Source organism: Danio rerio, chromosome 10 (assembly GCF_049306965.1).
Source record: "Danio rerio strain Tuebingen ecotype United States chromosome 10, GRCz12tu, whole genome shotgun sequence".
NCBI classification, from domain to species: domain Eukaryota; kingdom Metazoa; phylum Chordata; class Actinopteri; order Cypriniformes; family Danionidae; genus Danio; species Danio rerio.
The window spans coordinates 47,596,922-47,619,886 of NC_133185.1; the positions used below are offsets into that span (position 1 = coordinate 47,596,922).

Sequence of the window (22,965 nt, forward strand, 5' to 3'; positions counted from 1 at the left end):
ACTAATTTAGAAAAATCAAGAAATAAAGGGTTATAAGGGCAAAACAGGTCTCGACAGGGGTGCAGGAATGGAGAAATCCATCACAACTCAAACACAAAATGATAGTACTCTCCTCATGCTAATGCACGCCTCCCACCAGTGACGATATACAGCTGCTACGAGTTCGATATTGCATTTATACATCAGTTCATAATCAGCATAATCATGCATAAAAAAGATCAAACACAGAGGGCCCTATCATACACCCGGCGCAGTGTGGCGCAAGACGCGGCGCAATAGTCTTTTGGTAGTTTCAGCTTGGCGCAAGAGTGGTTTTGGCGCTGTTTAAATAGCAAATGCATTTGCGGTCAGATGTGCGCCCATAGGTGTTCTGGTCTAAAAAGGAAGGCGTTCTGAGGCGGACCGCTGGCGCGTTGCTATTTTGAGAAACTATAATAGATTTTTCAATAGACCAAAACAAACCCGGTCTAAACTCCGGCGCAGAGTTGCACCTCGCTTACACACTGCTTATTGCTTAATACGCACAAGATGTAGAGCAATACACAAATATCTTTACATATGAAAAAAATTTAATATTAAGGATATATATAGGATATAATAAGGATATATATAGGATATAAATATAAAGGATTCAAATATTACAAAACATATTATTTTCTAGCCCACATAAATATGAAAAATCACTGCTTTCATGTCTTCTTCATCTCTGGAGGCATTTTCAGTTCATTCATAACAATTTGCTTTTGTATAATGTCATTATTATTAGCAGTGTTATTTATTATATCCATATTTATATTTGTTTTATTAAAAACAAGCTTAGATTTGCCCACCTGTCAGGTTTTAGACCATATGGGGCACAGCATGTGTTTTAGGATATAACTCAGTATTTTGAGCACATTTTGTTATTATTATTCATTTATTCGTTTGCTGGAAATTAGAACTGAATTTAGAAATAGTTTTGAAACAAATCTTTGCACTTAACAAACAAAATTAATTATTTATAGGCTAATTGATGTCTTTGCATAAAGGTTTCCCTATCCACAAGAGCGAAAGTGAAAGTAGATCATTTATCTGTCATTCTCGTGCTGTAGATGCTCTGTTTAACAGTTTTCTTGCTTGTGAAATGCTCAGTTTTTCCACTCACACTTACTTTACGTCAGGTAAATAGCAAATGTGCTTATGGCATGACGCAGCTGGCTCTTAAAGGGAATGGGAGATGAGACTCTGATTGGTTTATTCTCAAAACACACCTATAACTCATTAAGAAAATAAACTCAACCCTTTTAGATCAAAGTGGATTTTTCCATCCTTAGTGTAAAATGCATTCTGTGTTAGTAAAAAATGCATTAGTAAAAATGCATTCTGACACGCCCTGAAAGTGTTTGCGCCCTGCGTTTTGCGCATGGACTGTCAAAATAGAGCCCTTAGAGTTTTACATTTTCCACCGTCTCCACCGTGCTGCCATGATCATAGTTTTCTTTCTTTATTACTTAAAATATATTTGCACAAATACATAAAAAATGTAATAAATAATAAAAAATTCTTAAATAATTGTTAATTAAATCATTTTTGAATTTCATATTTTTATCAAGGCGACATAGTGGCGCAGTAGGTAGTGCTGTCGCCTCACAGCAAGAAGGTCGCTGGTTCAATCCTCGGCTCAGTTGGCGTTTGGAGTTTACATGTTCTCCCTGTATTCCCGTGGGTTTCCTCCGGGTGCTCCGGTTTCCCCCACAGTCCAAAGACATGCAGTACAGGTGAATTGGGTAGGCTAAATTGTCCTTAGTGAAAGAGTGTGTGTATGGATGTTTCCCAGAGATGGGTTGCGGCTGGAAGGGCATCCGATGCATAAATGTGCTGGATAAGGTGGCGGTTCATTCTGCTGTGGTGACCCCAGATTAATAAAGGGACTAAGCCGACAAGAAAATGAATGAATTTTTCAAATTTATTTCACACACACACACACACACACACACACACACACACACACACACACACACACACACACATTTATTTTTGACGTGAAATAAATGCAAAGTATATTACTACATTTTTGTAACAGTGTTTTTTTAAATCATATTTTATAAAAGAAGAGCTTTATAAATGATACACATGATATGAATTAAATTGTAAATTAAACTAATACACCATTATGTTCTTATCTGAAACGAATGAAAAATAAAAGATAAAAATATGAAATTCAAAAATTGAAAAAAGATATAAAATTATTTGTGGAATTTTACACTTAAACACTTTTCTAAAGTATTTTTGGAGCAAATTGTTTTTCAAGTCATTAAGAAAGAAAACTCTGATCATGATGTTGTGCACTGTGATGTACGTTTACATTTAACACAAACATTTATTTCTTTTAGTTTTGAAGAGAAGTAAGATCTACATCGGGTTTTCTAAAGATTCCCGAGACTCATACATTTTGTAAATATAAACATTTACGCTTATGTTGGTGCATTATCAAACATGATCGTGCTTCATATCCATTTCCAGGTTTGTGAAATCCACATTTTGCGTTGCTGCATTCAAATCTGACAAACATGATGCAGATGAAATATGTGAGCCTGTTGAGCTCAAAACTGAAAGAGAGAGAGAGAAAGAGAGAGAGAGAGAGAGAGAGAGAGAGAGAGAGAGAGAGAGAGAGAGTGAAACCCGATTACAGTTCTCAAGGACAGGCAATTAATTTTGATTAGGAGCGATCAGCCTCCAGGGGGAAATCTCAGAGACCTGGGAGGCTCAGGGCTTAGTAATGCTGAGTGTGTGTGTGTGTGTGTGTGTGTGTGTGTGTGTGTATGTGTGTGTATGTGTGGGTATCTGCGTGTGTGTATCTGCATTTGCGTGAACTGTATGTGTGTGTGTGTGTGTGTGTGTGTGTGTGTGTGTGTTTGTTTGTTTGTGCGTGTCTGCATGTGCATCTTTGTATATGTGTGTGTGTATCTGTTTGTGTGTTTGTGTGTGTGTATATCTGCATGTCCGTGTATGTGTGTGTTTGTGTGTGCATGTGTTTGTATATGTTTGTGTGTGTGTGTGTGTGTGTGTGTGTGTCTCTGTGTGTGTATCTGTTTGTGTGTTTATATCCACATGTGTATCTGTGAATGTGTGTATCTGTGTGTGTGTGTGTGTGTGTGTGTGTGTACCTATATATGTATCCATGTGTGTGTATCTGTGTGCGTTTGCGTGTCTGCGTGTGTATCTTCATGTAACTGTGTGTGAGTGTGTGTGTGCATCTGTTTGTTTGTCTATGTGTGTGTATATCTGTTTGTGTGTGTATCTGCATGTGTTTATGTGTGTGTGTGTGTGTGTGTGTGTGTGTGTGTGTGTGTGTGTGTGTGTGTGTGTGTGTGTGAGCATCTGTTTGTTTGTCTATGTGTGTGTATATCTGTTTGTGTGTGTATCTGCATGTGTATCTGCATGTGTATCTGTGTGTGTGTGTGTGTGTATCTCTGTGTGTGTATCTGCTTGTGTGTTTATATATACATGTGTATCTGTGAATGTGTGTATCTGTGTGTGTGTGTGTACCTATATATGTATCCATGTGTGTGTATCTGTGTGGGTGTGCATGTCTATCTTCATGTAACTGTGTGTGAGTGTGTGTGTGCATCTGTTTGTTTGTCTATGTATGTTTATATCTGTTTGTGTGTGTATCTGCATGTGTATCTGCATGTGTATCTGTGTCTGTGTGTGTGTATCTCTGTGTGTGTATCTGCTTGTGTGTTTATATATACATGTGTATCTGTGAATGTGTGTATCTGTGTGTGTGTGTGTACCTATATATGTATCCATGTGTGTGTATCTGTGTGCGTGTCTATCTTCATGTAACTGTGTGTGAGTGTGTGTGTGCATCTGTTTGTTTGTCTATGTATGTGTATATCTGTTTGTGTGTGTATCTGCATGTGTGTGTGTGTGTGTGTGTATCTGCATGTGTATCTGTGTGTGTGTGTGTGTAGAAAGAGAGACGGGGGTTTGCTCGTAAACTCAAACCTTGACATCAGCCTAGCCGTGACACAGGAGCCGCGGCCCTCCCAGCCCCACGGCCGGACCCTCGGGGCCCTGCTCCCATTACCATCTCACACTCGATTGTCTGCTGTGTGTGTGTGTGTGTGTGTGAGTGTGTGTGTGTGAGTGAGGCCTCTGGGGGCACATGCACTCTCTATCATACCTGTCAACAGACGCGCTTAGCAGAGACCTGGTGCACATACAGACACACACACACACACACACAGATACACAGATACAAATACACATGCACATACACACATAAACACACACACACTGTGCAGTTTTCGTTATGGGGACCAAAAAATGTCCCTACAAGGTCAAAAAGTTCTGGTATTGCTATACTTGAGGGGACATTTAGTCTTTGGAATGTGATAAATAGCAGGATCACACACACACACACACAAACTTACTTGTTTTTATGAATTATGGGGACATTCCATAGATTTCTATTGTTTTTATACTGTATAAACTGTATTTTCCACCAAAACTATCCCTAAACACAGCCCTCACAAGAAACTGTGTGCACTTGCACTCTCTGTAAAAATTATCTGTGTGATTTATAAGCCTTTTGAAAAACGTGGACATGGCCAATGTCCTCATAAGTCACCTTTTAATACCGGTGTCATATCTGTGACATTATATAAGTTTGTGCTCTGATATGTCACAAAACACAAACACACACACACACATGCTCACACTTATATATACACACACACACACACACAAACCCACACACACATATAGGCACACACACACACACACATATGCACTCACAGGGCCGGAGCTGCAACTCGACACCGACGGTGAAACTGGGTCATCTTATCCACAGACAAAGACTCAGGAGCTGACGGCAGGAGTCGAAATCTGCCCAAAAGTGCCATATCATGACACTAACGATACTCATGACCACTCTGGAGAAAACACACACACACACACACACACACACACAAAAACATGTTATTTAAATCACTTTAAAGCACCATTCACTTCAAGAAGGACAGTGTTCACCCACCAAATAATTCACTCAATTACATTTCTGTTGAACGCAAAAGAAGATATTTTGAGGAATGTTGGAAACTGGCAACCACTGACTTTTACAATACTATGCAGGTTTCTAACATTCTTTAAACTATCTTCTTTTGCGTTCAACAAAAATAAGGATAGTTATATAAGTTTGAAACAAGTGGAGGAATAAAAAATGATGACAAAACTTTCATTTTTTAAGTGATCTGTCCCTTTAAGAGTCAAACAACACATGAACTGACGATAAAATGAGATGTTATAAAGCAAAATACTGTCAGTTTATTATATTTAATCCACATCCTTTGTGAACGTTCATGTGAACTTTCTGGAAGAAAATATAATAATGATCACTCAGGTGAAAAACAACAATAAAATCACGTTTTATTTAAAGCACTTTTCGCTCCAAAAATGTTTTCAGCCGAAAAAAAAAGCTAATTCACTCATTAACATGCAATTCAGTTTCTGTTTTCTGTTGAACACAAAAGAAGATATTTTGAGGAATGCTACAAACTGGTAGCCATTTACTTCTACAGAGATTACTATGGAGGTTTCCAACATTCTTCAAAGTATCTTCTTTTGTGTTCAACAGAAAAAAGAAAGTCAAACAGGTTTGGAATAAGTGGAGGAATAAAAAACGAAGACAGAATTTTCATTTGTGGGTGAACTGAATCAAAAAACACACACGAACTGAAGATAAACTGGCTTATAATACAGCACAAGACTGACTATTTATTATAATATTTAATCCACAGTCTTTGTGAACGTTTGTGTGAACTTTCCGGAAGACAAATATAATAATGATACCCATGACCACTGCTGAAAAACAAAGAAACAGGTTATTTAAATCCCTTTAAAGCAGTATCCACTCCAAGAATGAGTGTTCACCCCCCAAAATGAAAATTCACTCAATTACATTTCTGTTGAATACAAAGGAAGATATTTTGAGGAATGTTGGAGACTGTTAGCTATTGACTTTTACAGAAAATACTATGGAGGTTGCCAACATTCTTCAAAATATCTTCTTCTGTGTTCAACAGAATAAAGAAAGTCAAACAGGTTTGGAACAAGTGGAGGAATAAAAATAATGACAGAATTTACATTAAGAGTCAAAAAACACACATAAACTGATGATAAACTGAGCAAAAGCAAAATACTGTCTATTTATTATAATATTTAATCCCCAGCTTTTGTTAATCACTTTAAAGCACGATTCACTCCAAGAATGTGAAAATGTTCACCCAAAAATATGAAAATTCACTCATTTACATTTCCGTTGAACACACAAGATATTTTGAGGAATGCTGGAAACTGGTAGCCATTGACTTCTACAGAGAATACTATGCAGGTTTACAACATTCTTCAAAATATCTTCTTTTGAGTTCAAACAGAAATAAAGTCAAACAGGTTTGGAACAAGTGGAGGAATAAAAACTGATGTGATCTGCCCCTTTAAAAGTCAAAAACACACACAAACTGATGATAAACTGAGTGATAATGAAGCAAAATACTGTCTACTTATTGTAATATATTATCCACAGCCTTTGTGAACGTTCATGTAAACTTTCCAGAAGTTACACACTCTCTTCATAGGATGTCAATGTATCTTCAGGAGCCACAGGTATTATTTAGTTTTGCCTGTTTGTTATTTGAACTCTCAAAGTAAAAGTAGACACTGGCTTGCTTTTTATGAATTTCGTGGGCCACAGTTTCAGCTAAAAGTCTCGCATACATCTTTTAAGGCCTGAGGGGGAGTAAATTAACAGCACATTTTAATTTTTGGGGCTGAGAAATGTGAATCTGCTATTGAAACTCATAACGATCAGCCTGGTTCCCCTTTCATATCTCAGCACCGCCAATCATCTGTTTTGAGCTGAAAATCTGCGATTAATCAATTCAAAGATGATCTTGGCTCAATCCGCACGATGTGGTCGCACAAGATTGTGCATTTAATTGCACGCACATGATTTTCTCTGGCAGATTTTTAATGTGGTTGAAATTTGGAGTTATACACTGATTTGAAAACCTTTGAGGAGACTGAAGCGCTGAGTTAATTTGTTTCAAATGTAGTGTGAAATAATAGATTTGGGGGGCCACATGGGCAAAACACATGCAGACTTCCCTCAGAATTCCTTTCACTGTGTGATGGCAGAAGATTTTTCATTTTTCATAAAAGCCTTTTCTCTACAAGTTGACATGTTGCTCCAGTTTTCGGGCATAATACAAATTAAGTCAATAGAAATACAAAGGAGTCAAAATCGTGAAAAGTGCGCCATCGTGCGGTCAAACAAATAACTGCGTGTTTTATTTTAGAGCCAATTGGAAAAGATGCATGCAAACAAAAAGTCTAAATAAGTATCATAATTTGCATTTGTAAATGCATGTCACAAACAAAAATGGCACAATAAGTATGGTAACAGTGCAATCTGCAAAAGTATTTTCAGCGGCAATCTGTGTGTGAATTGTTTGGAAAAGCTGTAATTGTTTTTGAATTTCACATACACATATAAAACTTTTAGGATAGAGTGTGGAGCATTATTTAAAAGCAATAATACACCACAACATAGCATAACATACTTCACTGACACCTTTACCGGTGGTATTTCAGATCGCAATTTCTCTTGCTCTTCAATCTATGAACTCTGAAGAAAAGGATTTGCATTATAGCTTTGTTCAGTCTATTCTTTAAGTAATTACAGTAATGTGATTGTACAAGTCCAACTAGTTCCACGTGTGACCTCGTGAACCGCCCTTAGATTGATCAATAGATATATGCTAAGTAAGGTGCGACTCATGAACAAATAGTTCGTTTGAACTGATTCAATCCAACCGATTGTTAACATGATGGACAATGCTAACATTAATATAATTAACACTAATTCTTAAATTGAATTATTTGACGCTACATATCATATCCAATGAAAAAGTAAACATAAATAACGCGTAAACAAAACAAAAATATCCGTGAATCATTTGATCGGTTCTCTTCAAAAGAGTCGATTCTGTAAAATGATTCCCAATGCTAACACGTTGACCATTTTAACAATTTTAACAGTGTTCTCGCTGTAATGCATTTCTACCACACACAAAATTCAATATTTGTCCCTGTTTAAATCATTTAAATAGTTATGGCTTGCTGGGAAGCTCTTTCTCTTCCTCCTTTCAATTCCCAAAAACTCGCCGAACCAGATTTCAAGAGACAGGTGCGTTTTTAACACGACAAAGGACGCTCAAACGAAAGAGGAAGACTGGTTATGATTATATCTCCATTAAAAATATCCACAACTTCATTCATTTCATGATCCACAATGGCGGTAAACCTGAGTAAAAACGGACCCGCGCTTACAGAAGCATATGATGAGGTGGTGAGCGGGAAAAAAGACTGGTAAGAAAACTCCATCACACATCAACACCTCGAAAATAAATCGACGAATGACATGTTTTTTTTTAAAGAATAAGTAATCATTATATTTACTTTACGTAATTAACTTTGCCATTTCAAGAGAATCTGGCATCCAACATTAAAAATACTATAGTAATTAGAGTAAATAGTGTTTTTGAAGCATATAGCAAAGCGTATTATTGTATACACTGTACACTCGATTTGCGTTGGGACAACATGAAAGAGTTAACTTATTAGTTTTTACAAATTTAAGTAGATTTAATGAAAAAATTAAGTTGTCCCAATTAAAAAAAAACTCAAAAATTGTGTTGTTTCAGCTCATTTTAAATAAGTCGTTTAAACAAATAGCAAACGTAATTTTTTTGAGTGTATAGTGTTTACAACACTTTTGTTAGTGAATGATAAAGCATAATGTAGTATTATTAACTATAGTGAACTATAATAAATACAGCAGTGCACTTTAGTTTTTACTACAGTAAACTGTGGTGTAGTATAATAACAATGTAGTATAATAACAATGTAGTTGCAGTAAAGTTGGGTTGTTTATATTAGTACTAATATAGTTGATGTACTACTGCAACAATAGAATTCAAAATACTCTAGTGTTTACTTTAGTATTTTTTCATTTATTTTCAAAACAATATTCAAATTTGTTTTATGAGCTATTACATATAACCTGTGCAAAAAAAAAACAGAATGGCTGGTTACTTCTTGGCGAGTATTTTACATTTATAATAGCCTATTCTGTTAATAATCTTGCATGAAATGTAATTTTTTTTTTAAACAGGGTGTTGTTCACCTATGAAGGAAACAGTAATGACATTCGGGTTGCAGGGAAGGGAGGTGAGTGTTTTCTTCAGATGAGATGAGAGTGCCAATAGACTGACGTCATGCTTTTTTTTTTTTTTTTGTCTTATTGATGAGTCAGCAGTCCACAGTTTCATATGCTGGTTTGTGTTTCTCTCATTTTTTTTAGATGGTGGGCTTGAAGAAATGGTGGACGAACTGAACAGTGGTAAAGTCATGTATGCCTTCTGTAGAGTGCTGGACCCCAGCTCTGGAGTGCCCAAATTTGTGCTCATCAACTGGGTATGAACAGAAAAATATTCAGAGCTGGATGTACAAATAAAAAATGCTTCATGAATGAATAGTTCACTCAAATATTACATTTACATTTAGTCATTTAGCAGACGCTTTTATCCAAAGCGACTTACAAATGAGGACAAGGAAGCAATTTACACAACTAAGAGCAACAATGAATAAGTGCTGTAGGCAAGTTTCAGGTCTGTAAAGTCTAAATGTCAGACATTAATGTCTAAATGTCAGACATTAAGTCATAATGTCAGACATTAACAAGAATTATTCATAATATTTATTAAATTACCCAGTCAATTGTATTTTATTAATGTCTACCTCAACCCCAACCCTTACAGTAATGTAAAAACAGTAATTATCCAGAGAATTATTCATATTATTTATTAAAATGCGGATGGGCCCACGCGGATTGCAATATGCACTGGTCATTCATTCATTCAGTTTCTTGTCGGCTTAGTCCCTTTATTAATCCGGGGTCGCCACAGCGGAATGAACCGCCAACTTATCCAGCAAGTTTTTACGCAGCGGATGCCCTTCCAGCCGCAACCCATCTCTGGGAAAACATCCACACACAAACACTCATACACTACGGACAATTTAGCCTACCCAATTCGCCTGTACCACATGTCTTTGGTCTGTGGGGGAAACCGGAGCACCCGGAGGAAACCCACGCGAAGGCAGGGAGAACATGCAAACTCCACACAGAAACGCCAACTGAGCTGAGGTTCGAACCAACGAACTTCTTGCTGTGAGGCGACAGCACTACCTACTGCGCCACTGCCTCGCCAGCACTGGTCACTACTAACTAAACGGAGTAGGACCACACAGTTATGTTTTGTTAACATGTTGAGGTTATATGTTGCATGTAAAATGTACGTTTCAAAACTGCACAAATTTTGTCAATCCGCCTATGCACACAATCAAATTCAAAATCACCCGATCTGGCAACACTGACAACAAAGAAGACTTTCTCCAGAAGATAAAATATTATAGGAAATACTGTGAAAAATGTCTTGCTCTGTTAAACATCATTTGGGAAATACTTGAAAACAAAATTCACAGGAGGGCGAATACTTTTTACTTTAAAAAAATGCAGCAACACCGAAAGCTTTAAAATGTATTCACAGCTTCATTGATATGAATCCTCTTTTGGTTTTAGACCGGCGAGGGAGTCAAGGACCTCAGAAAGGGTGTTTGCGCTAGACATGTTCACTCAATGGCCAATTTTCTGAGAGTGAGTTTAAAATACAAGTCATTCTCTTATTTGTCGCATTATGTCATGCAAATAAACACCATCATAACTTTAATCTGTTATGTGTTGAATTAAAGGGTGCACACGTGACCATTAACGCTCGATCAGATGATGACGTGGAACCTGCGGCCATCATGGAGAAAGTGGCCAAAGGCTCCGGCGTAAACTACAACATCCACAGAGAATCAAGCCAGAACAATCATTCTGAGCCTCCTGGACGTGTGGTGAGGGATTTCAATCATAATCATAACTCATATTAAAGATTATGGAAGTCTAGTCCTACTATGGAAATTGTGAAAAAAATTAAAAGGTAATAGGTGGTTCATTCCGCTGTGGTGACCCCTGATAAATTAGGGACTAAGCTGAAGAAAAATGAATGAATGAGTTCTGAACTTCTATCTCACAATTTTGTCTTTATATCTCACAATTATGATTTGTTTTTCTCACCGTAATTCAAAATTGCAAGATATAATCTTGGAATTCAAAGCAAAAAATAAGTATAAACTTACTATTTTCACTTTTCTCTTGGAATCTTATGTTTTATGTTGTAATCCAGCAGTTTTAGAGTTTAGACTTTTCTTAAAATTATGACTTTTGAGAAAAATTCTGAGGAAAAAAAATGAATTATGAGATATTAACTGGCAATTTGAAGACATGAACTCAATTTTAAGTTGAATTGTTAGAATTATGAGATACACATGTGCTATATTGAGTTTGAACTTTATTTATTTTACTATTTTACTTCTGAGAATTTTAAGGTTATTTCTCACAATTATAATTTTTGATCATAATTCAAAATTGTAAGATATAATCTAGGACTTCAAAGCAAAAATCAGAGCTGCAAGGCACAAAATATATTTATAATTATTGTTAAAATATTTACAAATTACATCTTGAAATTTTGTCTTTTCACAAAATTCTTGGAATCCGATTTTTGCTTTGCAAAATTTAAGGTTATATCTGCAAAATGTAAATAAATATGCAATTTTTTCAAAATTATGACCTTATTTCTTTCATTTCTGACTTTTTTTCTAAACAAAATTCTGAGAATGTAAGTTTAAACTTCAAAATGATGATTTTCTCCTCATTTTAAGATGTCGGAAATGTTAGATACTCACTGGCCACTTTATTAGGTACACCTATCCAACAGCTTGTTTGACGCAAATTTCTAATCACATGGCAGCAACTCAATGCATTTAGGCTTGTAGACATGGTCAAAACAAGCGTCAGAAAAAAAGGTGATTTAAGTGACTTTGAATGTGGCATGGTCTGAGTATTTCAGAAATTGCTGATCTACTGGGATTTTCACGCACAACCAACTCTAGAGTTTACAGAGAATGATGTGAAAAAGAGGAAATATCCAGTGAGCGGCAGTTCTGTGGCCGTGAATGCCTTGTTGATGCCAGATGTCAGAGGAGAATGGCCAGACTGGTTCCAGCTGATAGAAAGGCAACAGTAACTCAAGTAAGCACTCGTTACAATCAAGGTCTGCAGAAGAGCATCTCTGAACACACAACACGTCCAACCTTTAGGCAGATGGGCTACAGCAGCAGAAGACCACACCGGGTGCCGCTCCTGTCAGCTAAGAACAGGAAACTGAGGCTACAATTCACACAGGCTCACCAAAATTCTCAGTTCAACAGAGCACCTTTGGGATGTGGTGGAACAGGAGATCATGAAAGTGCAACTGACTGCAGCAACTGTGTGATGCTATCATGTCAATATGGAGCAAAATCTCTGAGGAATATTTCCAGTACCTAGTTGAATCTTTGCCACAAGGGATTAAGGCAGTTCTGAAAGCAAAAGGGGGTCCAACCTGGTACTGGTAAGGTGTACCTAATAAAGGGGCCGGTGAGTGTATAAACGTGAAATTACAAGAAAAAATTTTGTGGAATAAAAAACAAATCAACATTTTTTTATTCCATGGCAAAAAAAACAAGCTTCACTATATGGAGGGTCTTTAAATATCTGCATGTTGTCCTTTTCAATTCCTTTATTATCGTTGCTCCCACAGGGCTCTGTTTATAAAAAGGTCAGTGCTTTAGATGAGATCCAAGGTACGAGCAGAGATAACTTCTGGGCTCAGGCTGAGGTAAGGAGATGGCAGCGTTAAAAAAAAGAGAGCTTTAATCTTCTCATCTGCTCTTTGTTGCTCTGACACGTTCTCTTGCTTCTGCTTTATCAGCGAGATGAAAAGAACCGCCGGCAGGAGGAGCGCAGGAAGGCAGATGAGGAGAGGCAGCGTTTGGAGAAAGAACGGAGAGATCAAGAGAGCAGAGAAGCAGAAGAACGAGAGCGAAGGAGGAAGGAGAGAGAGAAGGAGATTGACCAACAGAGGCCAGAGATTTTGAGTTTTACACTATTAATATTATTATCATTAACTCTTTTTCTGCCACCGTTTGTTTTTTGACCATTTTCACCTAAGTTTAGGAATACTTTCTGTTAAAATAAATAAGCAAACTTAAAAAAACTACAACATTTCTGTCATGAACACTCTCGGGATTCACTATGCTACTGAATATGTATATGGCAATGTTGATGCATTTGGTCTTGGTGGTATAGATCTGCTACTCTGCTGCACCTGCTTTGATTATTATGGCAGAGCAAGTACCGAGACCTGCTACTGCCAGTATATACACAGACATGCCATCTGAGAGCTGCACGGTGGCGCAGTGGGTAGCACGGTCACCTCACAGCAAGAAGGTCGCTGGTTCGAGCCCCGGCTGGGTCAGTTGGCATTTATATGTGGAGTTTGCATGTTCTCCCCGTGTTGGCGTGGATTTCCTCCGGGTGCTCTGGTTTCCCCCACGAGTCCAAAAACATGTGGTATAGGTGAATTAGGTAGGCTAAAATGTCCATAGTGTGTATGAATGAGTGTGTGTGGATGTTTCCCAGTGATGGGTTGCAGCTAAAAGGCTATCTGCTGCTTAAAATACATGCTGGATAAGTTGGCGGTTCATTCCGCTGTGGCGACCCCAGATTAATAAAGGAACTAAGCCAAAAAGAAAATGAATGATTGACATCTGAGAATATATTACGCTGCTGCTGCAAACATGATACATATATGTAACCCCCGTAGTAGATCTAAACACAGGTGGAGCTGGGGTGGGAGAGGGTCTCTGAAAATGTGCAGCAGCTTAACAGCGTAAAATGACACAGCATTTAAACCATAGGTCTTAAATTCCTGGAGGGCAGCAGCTCTGCAGTTTTGCTCCAACTCTGTTTAAACACAGCTGATCCAGCTAATGAAGTTGTTTATGACTCTTTTGAACACCTCGGTTATTTGGATCAGCTGTGTTTGATATGGTTGGAGCAAAACTGTGCAGAGCTGCGGCCCTCTAGGAATTGAATTTGAGACCTATGGTTTAAACTGATGAGGAGCAAGCTCATTGGCTGCCAAGGTGAGAGCAACCAATCACCCCCCCCCCCCCTCCCCCCCCCAACCCAATGCATTTTTAATAGTACAAGTAGTTGCATTTAGAAAGTTGCAAGATATTATATTGGAATTCAATTTAAAAGGAAGTACAAACTCACAATTTTGACTTTTCTCTTTTTGCCAATTTCTTTCGATTCAGATTTTTCTTAAAATAATGAATTTATTTTAAATTCAGAGTAAGAAGTTGGAATTGTAAGATATGAATGTGCAATTTTGAGTTTATATTTTGAAACTTTGACAAAGACAACTTATTTTTTATAACTCAAAATTGCAAAAAAATTAAATAAATAAATAAAATTAGAAGTTCATCAATAGTAGTTCATCAGTAGTTGTGTGCACTAATTCGGGCACTGATGAGCTCGGTTCACTACTGCGTACCCATTTCATGGTGCATTGTGGGATCTTCAGCACGCAAACGTTCTTTGCACTGGAAGAATTTTGCATTTGAGACAGCACTTAAAATGGCTCGTGACTTGTTAAGTGCACTGACTAGTAAACAAAGCCGCTGATTGAAACACACCCAAAGACATTATTCCTAAAATTCAGAGTTTACTTCTGTGAGTTTTAAGGTTATATTTTGCAATTCTGACTTGTCTTAAAATTGTGACTTTACATCTCACATTTAAGTTTTTTTTTCTCGTCGTAATTTAAAATTGCAAGATATAATCTTGAAATTTAAAACAAAAATCAGAGCTGCAGGCCAAAAACGTTCAATTTGATCACTTTTCTCTTAAATTCAAAAATCTTTTTTCTTGAATGATGATTTGGTGCAGCCACCTGGTGATTTCAGTCATTAGTTATCCACGATGTGACTTGACCAGCACAAAACCATTCATTTCCCTTGCCTTAGTCCCTAAGAGCCTACTCACACTATGCAATCCGAACCACTTCACGGTTCACTTGGGCTTTGGCGCGGTACGCTTGTGTGTGAGTGCAAAACGCACCTTAGTCCGAAACAGAAAGCAAGACGTGACTTTTAAGAGACCATTTGATATGGATATGGAAACCCAGTACTGGGAAACACCCATACATTCTCACACACACTACATAACGTGTTTAGAGTGTGGGGGAAACCTGAGCACCCGGAAGAAACCAACACCAACACGGGGAGAACATGCAAACTCCACACAGAAATGACAACTGACCCAGCCGGGACTTGAACCAGCAACCTTCTTGCTGTGAGGCAACAGTGCTAACCAATGAGCCACCTTGCCACCTATCAAAAACAATTTCCCAAAATTGTGACATACATTTGTCTCACACCCCTAATATATAGTTTTATATATATATATATATATATATATATATATATATATATATATATATATATATATATATATATATATATATATATATATATCTAACATTATCTTTTTGGTGTATCACAGGATTTTTGAAAAGAAACTAGAGGCGGAGAATAAAGAAGAGGAACAAAGAAAATTGGTAAGAATTAAAAACAAAATATTCGTAATCTTTCCCGCCTCAATATATTTAACTATTATAAAGTTACACTTTGTATGTTACTCACTCATTGCTTCTCTTGTTAAGGAGAAAGAGCAACAGCAGACTCCTGTTAAAGCAGGAATATTGAGATCTGCGTCTGTGCAGAAGGCCAATGTGAGTTTTTTTAGTAAAATATTACTAAAAATACTGCCTGCCTTAAAGGGATAGTTCACGTCACAATTCATTCACCCTTTAGCTCTTTCAACCCTGTTTGAGTTTCTTTCTTCTGTTGATCGCAAAAGAAGACATTTTGAAAAATATTGGAAACCGGTAACCATCGACATCCATTGTATTTGTTTTTTGCTACTACGGAAGTCAATGGTTACCGGTTTTCAACTTACTCCAAAATATTTTATTTTGCATTTAACAGAAGAAACTCATAAAGGTTTGGCACCACTTGAGGAAGAACAAATAGTGGGTAAATTTAGATGTTTGGGTGAACTACCCCTTTAAATTAAAGTGTTATCATTATTCCTTACATATTCTACCTTTTCTGTCCCCCAGGAGGCGGCATCGATTATCTCCCAGCGATCCACCAATCCCAGAGAGCTGTTTATGAAGAAAGAGAGAAGCTTGGTCAATGATGCAACATCTTCTCCATCAAGCAGCCGACAGGGTACAACTAAAACTTCTCCAGCATTTCATAACCCAGAACCTCATTTTTAAAACATGTGCACAATCCTTTCATCCCGGAGTTCAGATGACTCTCATCTTTTCCCCTTAGGTCAGCTAAGAAGCCCATTTTTATCCCAGCAAGCAGTAAGCACTCCCAGTGAGAGCAGATCTCAGCCTTTATCTCCTCTTCAGCCTGTGGCTTCAGTTTCACATGTTCCAGCTAAAGTCTCTCCTGTGCGCGAAACTCAGACTTTCCCAGTTAAAACCGCAGGTGAGGATGAGATTGCAGGCACATTTCAGAGATTGCCTGTTCATTGTTCTTAAAGGGGACCTATAATGCTGAAATAATTTTTATAAGGGGGTTAAACACAGTTGTGTGGCAGCAGTGTGTGAATATAAGCAGCTTCTAATAGTAAAATGTATTCATTTTATGTTTTATAATCAGACTGGATAGAAACAGTCTGCAGAAACACTTTGATTGACATTCTCCCTTTGTAGGTGTCATCAGAGGTGGAAAAGCCCCGCCCACTAGTGCCCATCTCTTCCTCATTAGCATAGGACATTAGTCTTGTTTTTGAATCTGCCACTATGCTGACACATAGGCATCTGTAGCTCCGCCCTCTGCTCAAAAGAGCACAATCTCATTTCAATTTAAAGCAACAGTCACCAAAACGCAACAATTAGAATCAAAGCCTAAAAGGGCCAGTTTCACAGAGATAGAAAACATTATCTGTGTGCTATTTTAAGCTTAAACTTCACATATTCTAGAACAGGGGTTCCCAACCTTTTTTTTTTTTTTTTTTGCCTGCGACCCCCTTTTATCTCGGAAAATATTCTAAGGCCTCCCCTCAACATTTAATGATTTTATTGCTCATATAAGTTTACAGTAAGGATGACAAAAAATGTTGTTTTCACGCAAACGGTATGTTTATTACTATATGTTCATGTTTAACAGCCTAATGTAAAATATAAAATCAAAACATCAGTAACCATTTGTAACTGAAAAACTTAAAGCCTTTGGCCTTTAAATTGGTCCTATATTAGTTGCCAATTTTATAAAAGTTTCTTGTCAGTAGCTGTGACGTCCCTCATCTCATTTTGGGTGCGTGTCAATTCTTTCGCCTTGCCCTTAAAAAATGCTCTGGGATTGTCGCGGTATTGGGGATGAGTCATTTCCAAATGTCTTATTAATTTAGTCTCATGCATTTGTTAGCAAGAACTTTGGCACAGACAATGCACCGTGGCTGGGTGAAGCCGTGGCTATGCTTCAAGAAAACAGAATAAAACCATAGATTTAGTAACTATCTCAATATTTCCTGCATTTCGTGTTTTCAGTATTGCTAGCGCTGCGCCCTGAAATGTTTGGAGCTTCCTCACCTGGGTCCAGTTTGCTTGGGTTATAAGTATTAGCTGTTGAAAGCTAGACTTTTTTTGTGGAGGACGAATTACCAATTTGTCTTTTTTTTTTTTTGGTCAGGGAGGGGATTAAAAAAAACTAAAGCAACATGATCGTTATAAATATGACACATCTTCCAACAGAGCTCGCTGAGGCCCCCTTGTGGGTCGGCACCCCCTTTGTTGAGAACCGCTGCTCTAGAGCAGGGGTTCCCAAACTTTTCAGCCCGCGACCCCCAAAATAACATTGCCAGTGACTCGCGACCCCCAATATCCTCTGAGGGGGTTATAAATACAGAAACCTTGCATGCAATGACGCAGACACACCAATTAAATTTGTGTCAGTGCTTTAAATGTGCCAGAAAGTATAACCTGATATTATAAAATCAAAATGCATCTGACGCTATTGCTGCCTTTAATATAATGTAATTACCCCAGGGGTCGCAATCCAATAGAACTAGTAACTATAAGCTACTATAGTAACTATATAGTATATAGTAACTATAAATGACTATTTTTATTTTCAGTATAGTTATGGATAAAATATGTTAATTCTAATGGTTTAATAAAAATAAATAGATTTTTGGAAATCACCAGGCGACCCCCCTTCATTGCCCCGCGACCCCTCGGGGGGTCCTGACCCCCACTTTGAGAACCACTGCTCTAGAGGCATAAGAGACTTATTTTACATCTTGTAAAAAGGGGCATAATAGGAGCCCTTTCAACTGGAATGATGTTGACTTTATTCTTCATGTAAGAGCGGGCACAGCCATTGTAATCTTTTTGGTGCGATTCTTCCACTGTCATTCACTTCCATTCATTTTCAGCCCGTTATGCTGCTTGATACTGCAAACTGATGTTTTTTAATATATTACTCTACTTTATATGTATAGGCATGAACACACTTGTTTGTATTATTATTCCTGTTTATTATTCCTAGTCATCCGCTAAATCGCACGTCTGCACAACAGAAGTAGTTTAGGATTATATCTTACAGGTTGTTTATTTTTATCTTTCAGATCCCTTCTCTGATGATCCGTTTGTGTCTGAACAAGCTGAGGACTATGATGATGAATGGGATGGTGTGTGCTCTCTCTGTTTCCCATACATTGATTTATATGTGGCCGCCCTCCATAATATCAACAAGAGGCTTTCATTTTGTTGATTAAACATAAGCACTGCACGTTTCAGAATCAAAATGTGGTATTGGGTGTTTTAATATAAATGTATCTTTAATAGTGTAGTCGAAAGATTAATCAAGGTTTATCACATCCAAAAAAACAAAAAAAAAATTATATATATATATATATATATATATATATATATATATATATATATATATATATATATATATATATATATATATATTTCTATGTGATGGTGTGTGTGTGCACTTTTAAAATAATATTAAGCAAATAAATATATATTTTTAGTCTAAAAAGATCTGGCTTTAACATTTCATTACAAGCTTTTTACACATTGGCAATAAAAACGTGATTTATACATTAAAATTCATGATTTTTATACGCATTTTGATGCATATTTACATATTTTTTGGTGCATTTGGTCCAGATATGTGCATATAAACAGATAAATGAAAGCATGATGTGTGTGCCTAAAATCTGACTTACTTTTTTTCATCCTGATGCAGATTCAGATGCAGAGGTGTCGAGTCCTGCTGCAACACACAAGCAAAATGCAGATGGAAACAGCACCTACATGAACATCCCATCAAATCAAAGTCTGTATGAGAACGTTCACCAGGTTAGCAACTTCTCATAGCATCCAAACCTACATTCCCTGTAGCCGAATAACCCTTTAATTGCAGTTTTAGACAACCCGAGTCCTACAATCCATTTAATAGCCAGAAGGTGGAGACATAATGTGGATGGACACTTGTGTGTGCGGTTGCCTTTTACTTTCAAATTTGCATCAGATAAATGATTGCTTCTGACATAATATATCTCAATAATCTTATTACGATTAATAAATAATTAAAAAGCACAACAAAGCCCTCATATAGAAATCTGATACATGCTAATATATGCAAATCACATATTTAACATACCAGATATTGTTTTTATTTGACAGGCATACAGTCAACATATATTTCAAAATATTGCAAAAATGTTGTTTATATATTCATTTTCAATCATTAGAATTACAAACATGCACAAATGAGTTTAAATACAGTATATGAACTATCCTTTTTATAGGCAGTATATGTTCATATTTAGCCACATACAGTGTTAGAATTTTATATAGGCCATAAAACACACAATTAATTGCTTAATTTTTAGACAATTAATACAGTTTTATAATCAGCCCTACTTGCTTGACATGGTAGCCATTATTTGTTGTAATCTTTCAACTGCATGTCAAATATTGTGCACCGAAAAGATTCTTGTCATGTAAGTGTCATTGTATATTTGAAGGATTTCCAATCTCCGGCGGATGAAGAGGAGAATGGCGACAACCAGAACATCTGCGCAAGAGCACTATATGACTATCAGGCTTGTGAGTGCCTTTTACTGCATCATATAAAGTCATTAATTTCCCTTCGGCTTAGTCTGTTTTTCAGTGGTCACCACAGCAGAATGAACCGCCAACTAATCCGGCATATGTTTTACGCTTAAGATGGTGCTAAGTGTCAGTGGCGCCTGCAGCTGTACGCACTGTGCGTAGCTATCATGAGAGGGCTGGAATTAATGCCGGTTTTTTATTTATTTATTTGTGACATCATTTAAATTGATGATTAAACAGTATACACTACAGCTGCCTGCTTTCCCTCTATTGTGCCAAATCGCTGCAGCACTGCATTTGGTAGCACAAAAACTCGTTTTTGAGAACTTGATCAACAGCTACATGCGCTGCTGAAAGACTTTTTTTCTGCTGCGCATCGAATAAAGACACACTTAACATCATCGATGTCCACAATACATCCTATATCCATGAATCAGGAACATGCAGACTCTGAACAACGAGCAAATAACTGCACTTCAGTCAAGCCAGATGGCTTGTTTTGTAATTTAATCCCTGAAGGACGGTTACAGCGTGTTGTGATGTCGGCCGTCACCGGAGAAAGTCAAATCTTTCTTTCCTTTTGTTGACTTTAGTTTGAACGCTTTAGTGGCACTGTAGATGTCCAAGGTACTGTTGTACGAGTTCAATTATAGCCTATATATGCACCAATAAACAAGTTAAATTAATGAATAAATAAAACAAACATGGTTTCTTAAATGTCTGTATTGTTTTTACTCAAAAATAAATAATAATAATAACAAAATGTTTTATAAAAATAAAATGAGCAATTTTCACATTTTTAAAATGATTTATTAAATATAAGTTGGACATTTATGGGGCCATGTAACATGTTTCTGTGTTTGTTTGTTTTTCTCGGTGATCTTTAATATATACTGGGTAGCTACGCAAAATGTTTTCTTAAATGTCAAGCAGGAATTTGTCTATAGCTTTAATTATGAAGACAAAAAAATATTAAAAATAACAAAAATAAAATGATAAAAATACAAAGATAAAAAGAGCAGAATTTTGCTAAATTCTAAAACACTATTCGATTTTATTTCACTTGATGCATTCGTTATTTAATGTATGAATACTAAAATAACAGCCATCGGAAGGGGGCGGGGCGGTGCTGGATTTGTGCGTACCTTGGAATAAAATCCTGCAAGCGCCCCTGCTAAGTGTAACGCAGCGGCGCAGTGGTTAGTGCTGTCGCTTCACAGCAAGAAGGTCACTGGTTCGAGCCTCGACTGTGTCAGTTGGCGTTTCTGTGTGGAGTTTGCATGTTCTAGGCTAAATTGTCCGTAGTGTATGAGTGTGAATGAGTGTGTATGGATGTTTTTTAGAGATGGGTTGCAGCTGAAAGGGCATATGCTGCCTAAAAAACATGCTGGATAAGTTGGCGGTTCATTCCGCTGTGGCGCCCCTGGATTAATAAAGGGACTAAGCTGAAAAGAAAATGAATGAATGAATGAATGAAATAAAAATGCGTTGTTATCATGGTAATGCAAGCATAATGTAAACAGAAGTAATCAATTCTCTCAAAGTGCTCAGTTATTAAGATGTGTTGACATTATTATTATCTACATAATTAGTTGAGACTAAGCCGAGATGTAAAATAGAAAAAGGGGAAATTTAAGCTTATTATCTTAAACTATTTATTTGAAGATACATTTTTCAAAATGCCCTAATTTTATTTAATTAATATGAGAACATGCAAATCTACAGTCGTATGTGTGAAGCCTGCTGCATTGTCAGGTGTTTGTTACCCAATAAATATGTTTAGTGTTCTTTGAACTGTTCTATAGGCATTTTTTTTTCTAAGCATAGCACAAACCGTACCAAAACTGTGACCCTAAAACCGTGATACATACTGAACCGTGAGTAAATTAAACCGTTGCACCCCTATTAAAAACACATGCAAATGATTAACCTTCACTCCATTATGATTAAACTCTTTAACCATGTGGCTCCTGGTCAACTATAATCCCAACATATAAACTCAACATTGCACTTCCTGCCATGTGACTCTAGTGGATGTGCACATTGCGATATCGATGCTGAAATGATATATCCTGTAATCCTAGTTTGTGATACTAAATAGTTTAGATTTATGCATATTTTCTTCTCTCTTTCTCATTTAGCGGATGACACAGAGATCAGCTTTGACCCGGATGATGTTATCTCAGGGATCGACATGATAGATGAGGGCTGGTGGAGGGGTTACGGTCCGGACGGCCACTATGGGATGTTTCCTGCTAATTATGTCGAGCTTATGTAGATTTTGAGTAACCAATCAGGTGCGGTTTTAATATGTGTTTGCCTTGTGTGCTTTAATTGTGTTTGTGGGCATTTGGAGAAACTGGTTTCTTGTATTATACATATAATGTACAATAAAAGTTTGGAATAAAAGTCTCATTTGTTGTTTCAAATAAGCCAATCAAATCTCTGATATTAAAAAAGGGCATTTTTAATACAAAGTATTCCCCAGTGGTCCCTTAACTAAAACTGCTACAACACAACATGCTTACCTACAACATATGAATTACATAAAAATATTTACAATTTCCAAAAAGTTAATAAAGCATTATGGTACACATACAAAGCAGACAATATTAAAGGTGCGGTGTGTAAGTTTGACACCCAGTGGTTTGGCACTAGGTATTGCATGCCTGGTTCAAAATACACACAAGTGCAGTTTGCCAGATTGACGACATCA

The 22,965-nt window shown here is 37.0% G+C and overlaps 1 protein-coding gene and 1 long non-coding RNA gene across 3 annotated transcripts in view; one reads left to right on the top strand and one right to left on the bottom strand.

Moving 5' to 3' along the window:
* LOC141376473 (uncharacterized) overlaps positions 1 to 19,441 on the bottom strand; it is a 63,751-nt gene extending 44,310 nt beyond the window's left edge. The window contains exons 1-3 of the long non-coding RNA XR_012386575.1: positions 19,358 to 19,441; positions 16,205 to 16,265; positions 4,783 to 4,919 (exon numbers count right to left, since the gene is read on the bottom strand). This is a non-coding gene — a long non-coding RNA (uncharacterized lncRNA). The remainder of the gene's footprint in view (positions 1 to 4,782; positions 4,920 to 16,204; positions 16,266 to 19,357) is intronic.
* On the top strand, positions 8,224 to 22,658 carry dbnla (drebrin-like a). 2 transcript variants are annotated; one of them, NM_001002201.1, is made up of 15 exons: positions 8,276 to 8,412; positions 9,218 to 9,273; positions 9,407 to 9,519; positions 10,685 to 10,759; positions 10,855 to 11,001; positions 12,792 to 12,869; positions 12,963 to 13,114; positions 15,602 to 15,656; positions 15,762 to 15,830; positions 16,221 to 16,332; positions 16,441 to 16,602; positions 18,746 to 18,808; positions 19,378 to 19,490; positions 20,162 to 20,243; positions 22,391 to 22,658. In NM_001002201.1, exons 1-15 carry the CDS (start codon positions 8,336 to 8,338, stop codon positions 22,525 to 22,527), a joined length of 1,491 nt encoding a protein of 496 aa, NP_001002201.1. In that variant the 5' UTR covers positions 8,276 to 8,335; the 3' UTR covers positions 22,528 to 22,658. The 2 variants fall into 2 exon arrangements, 1 of the variants encoding a protein (NP_001002201.1); XR_012385870.1 differs by lacking the exons at positions 15,602 to 15,656; positions 15,762 to 15,830; positions 16,221 to 16,332; ... (3 more) ...; positions 20,162 to 20,243; positions 22,391 to 22,658 and adding an exon at positions 13,340 to 13,776 and having other exon boundaries at positions 8,224 to 8,412; positions 12,963 to 13,299.
* The last annotated feature ends 307 nt before the right edge of the window (positions 22,659 to 22,965 follow it).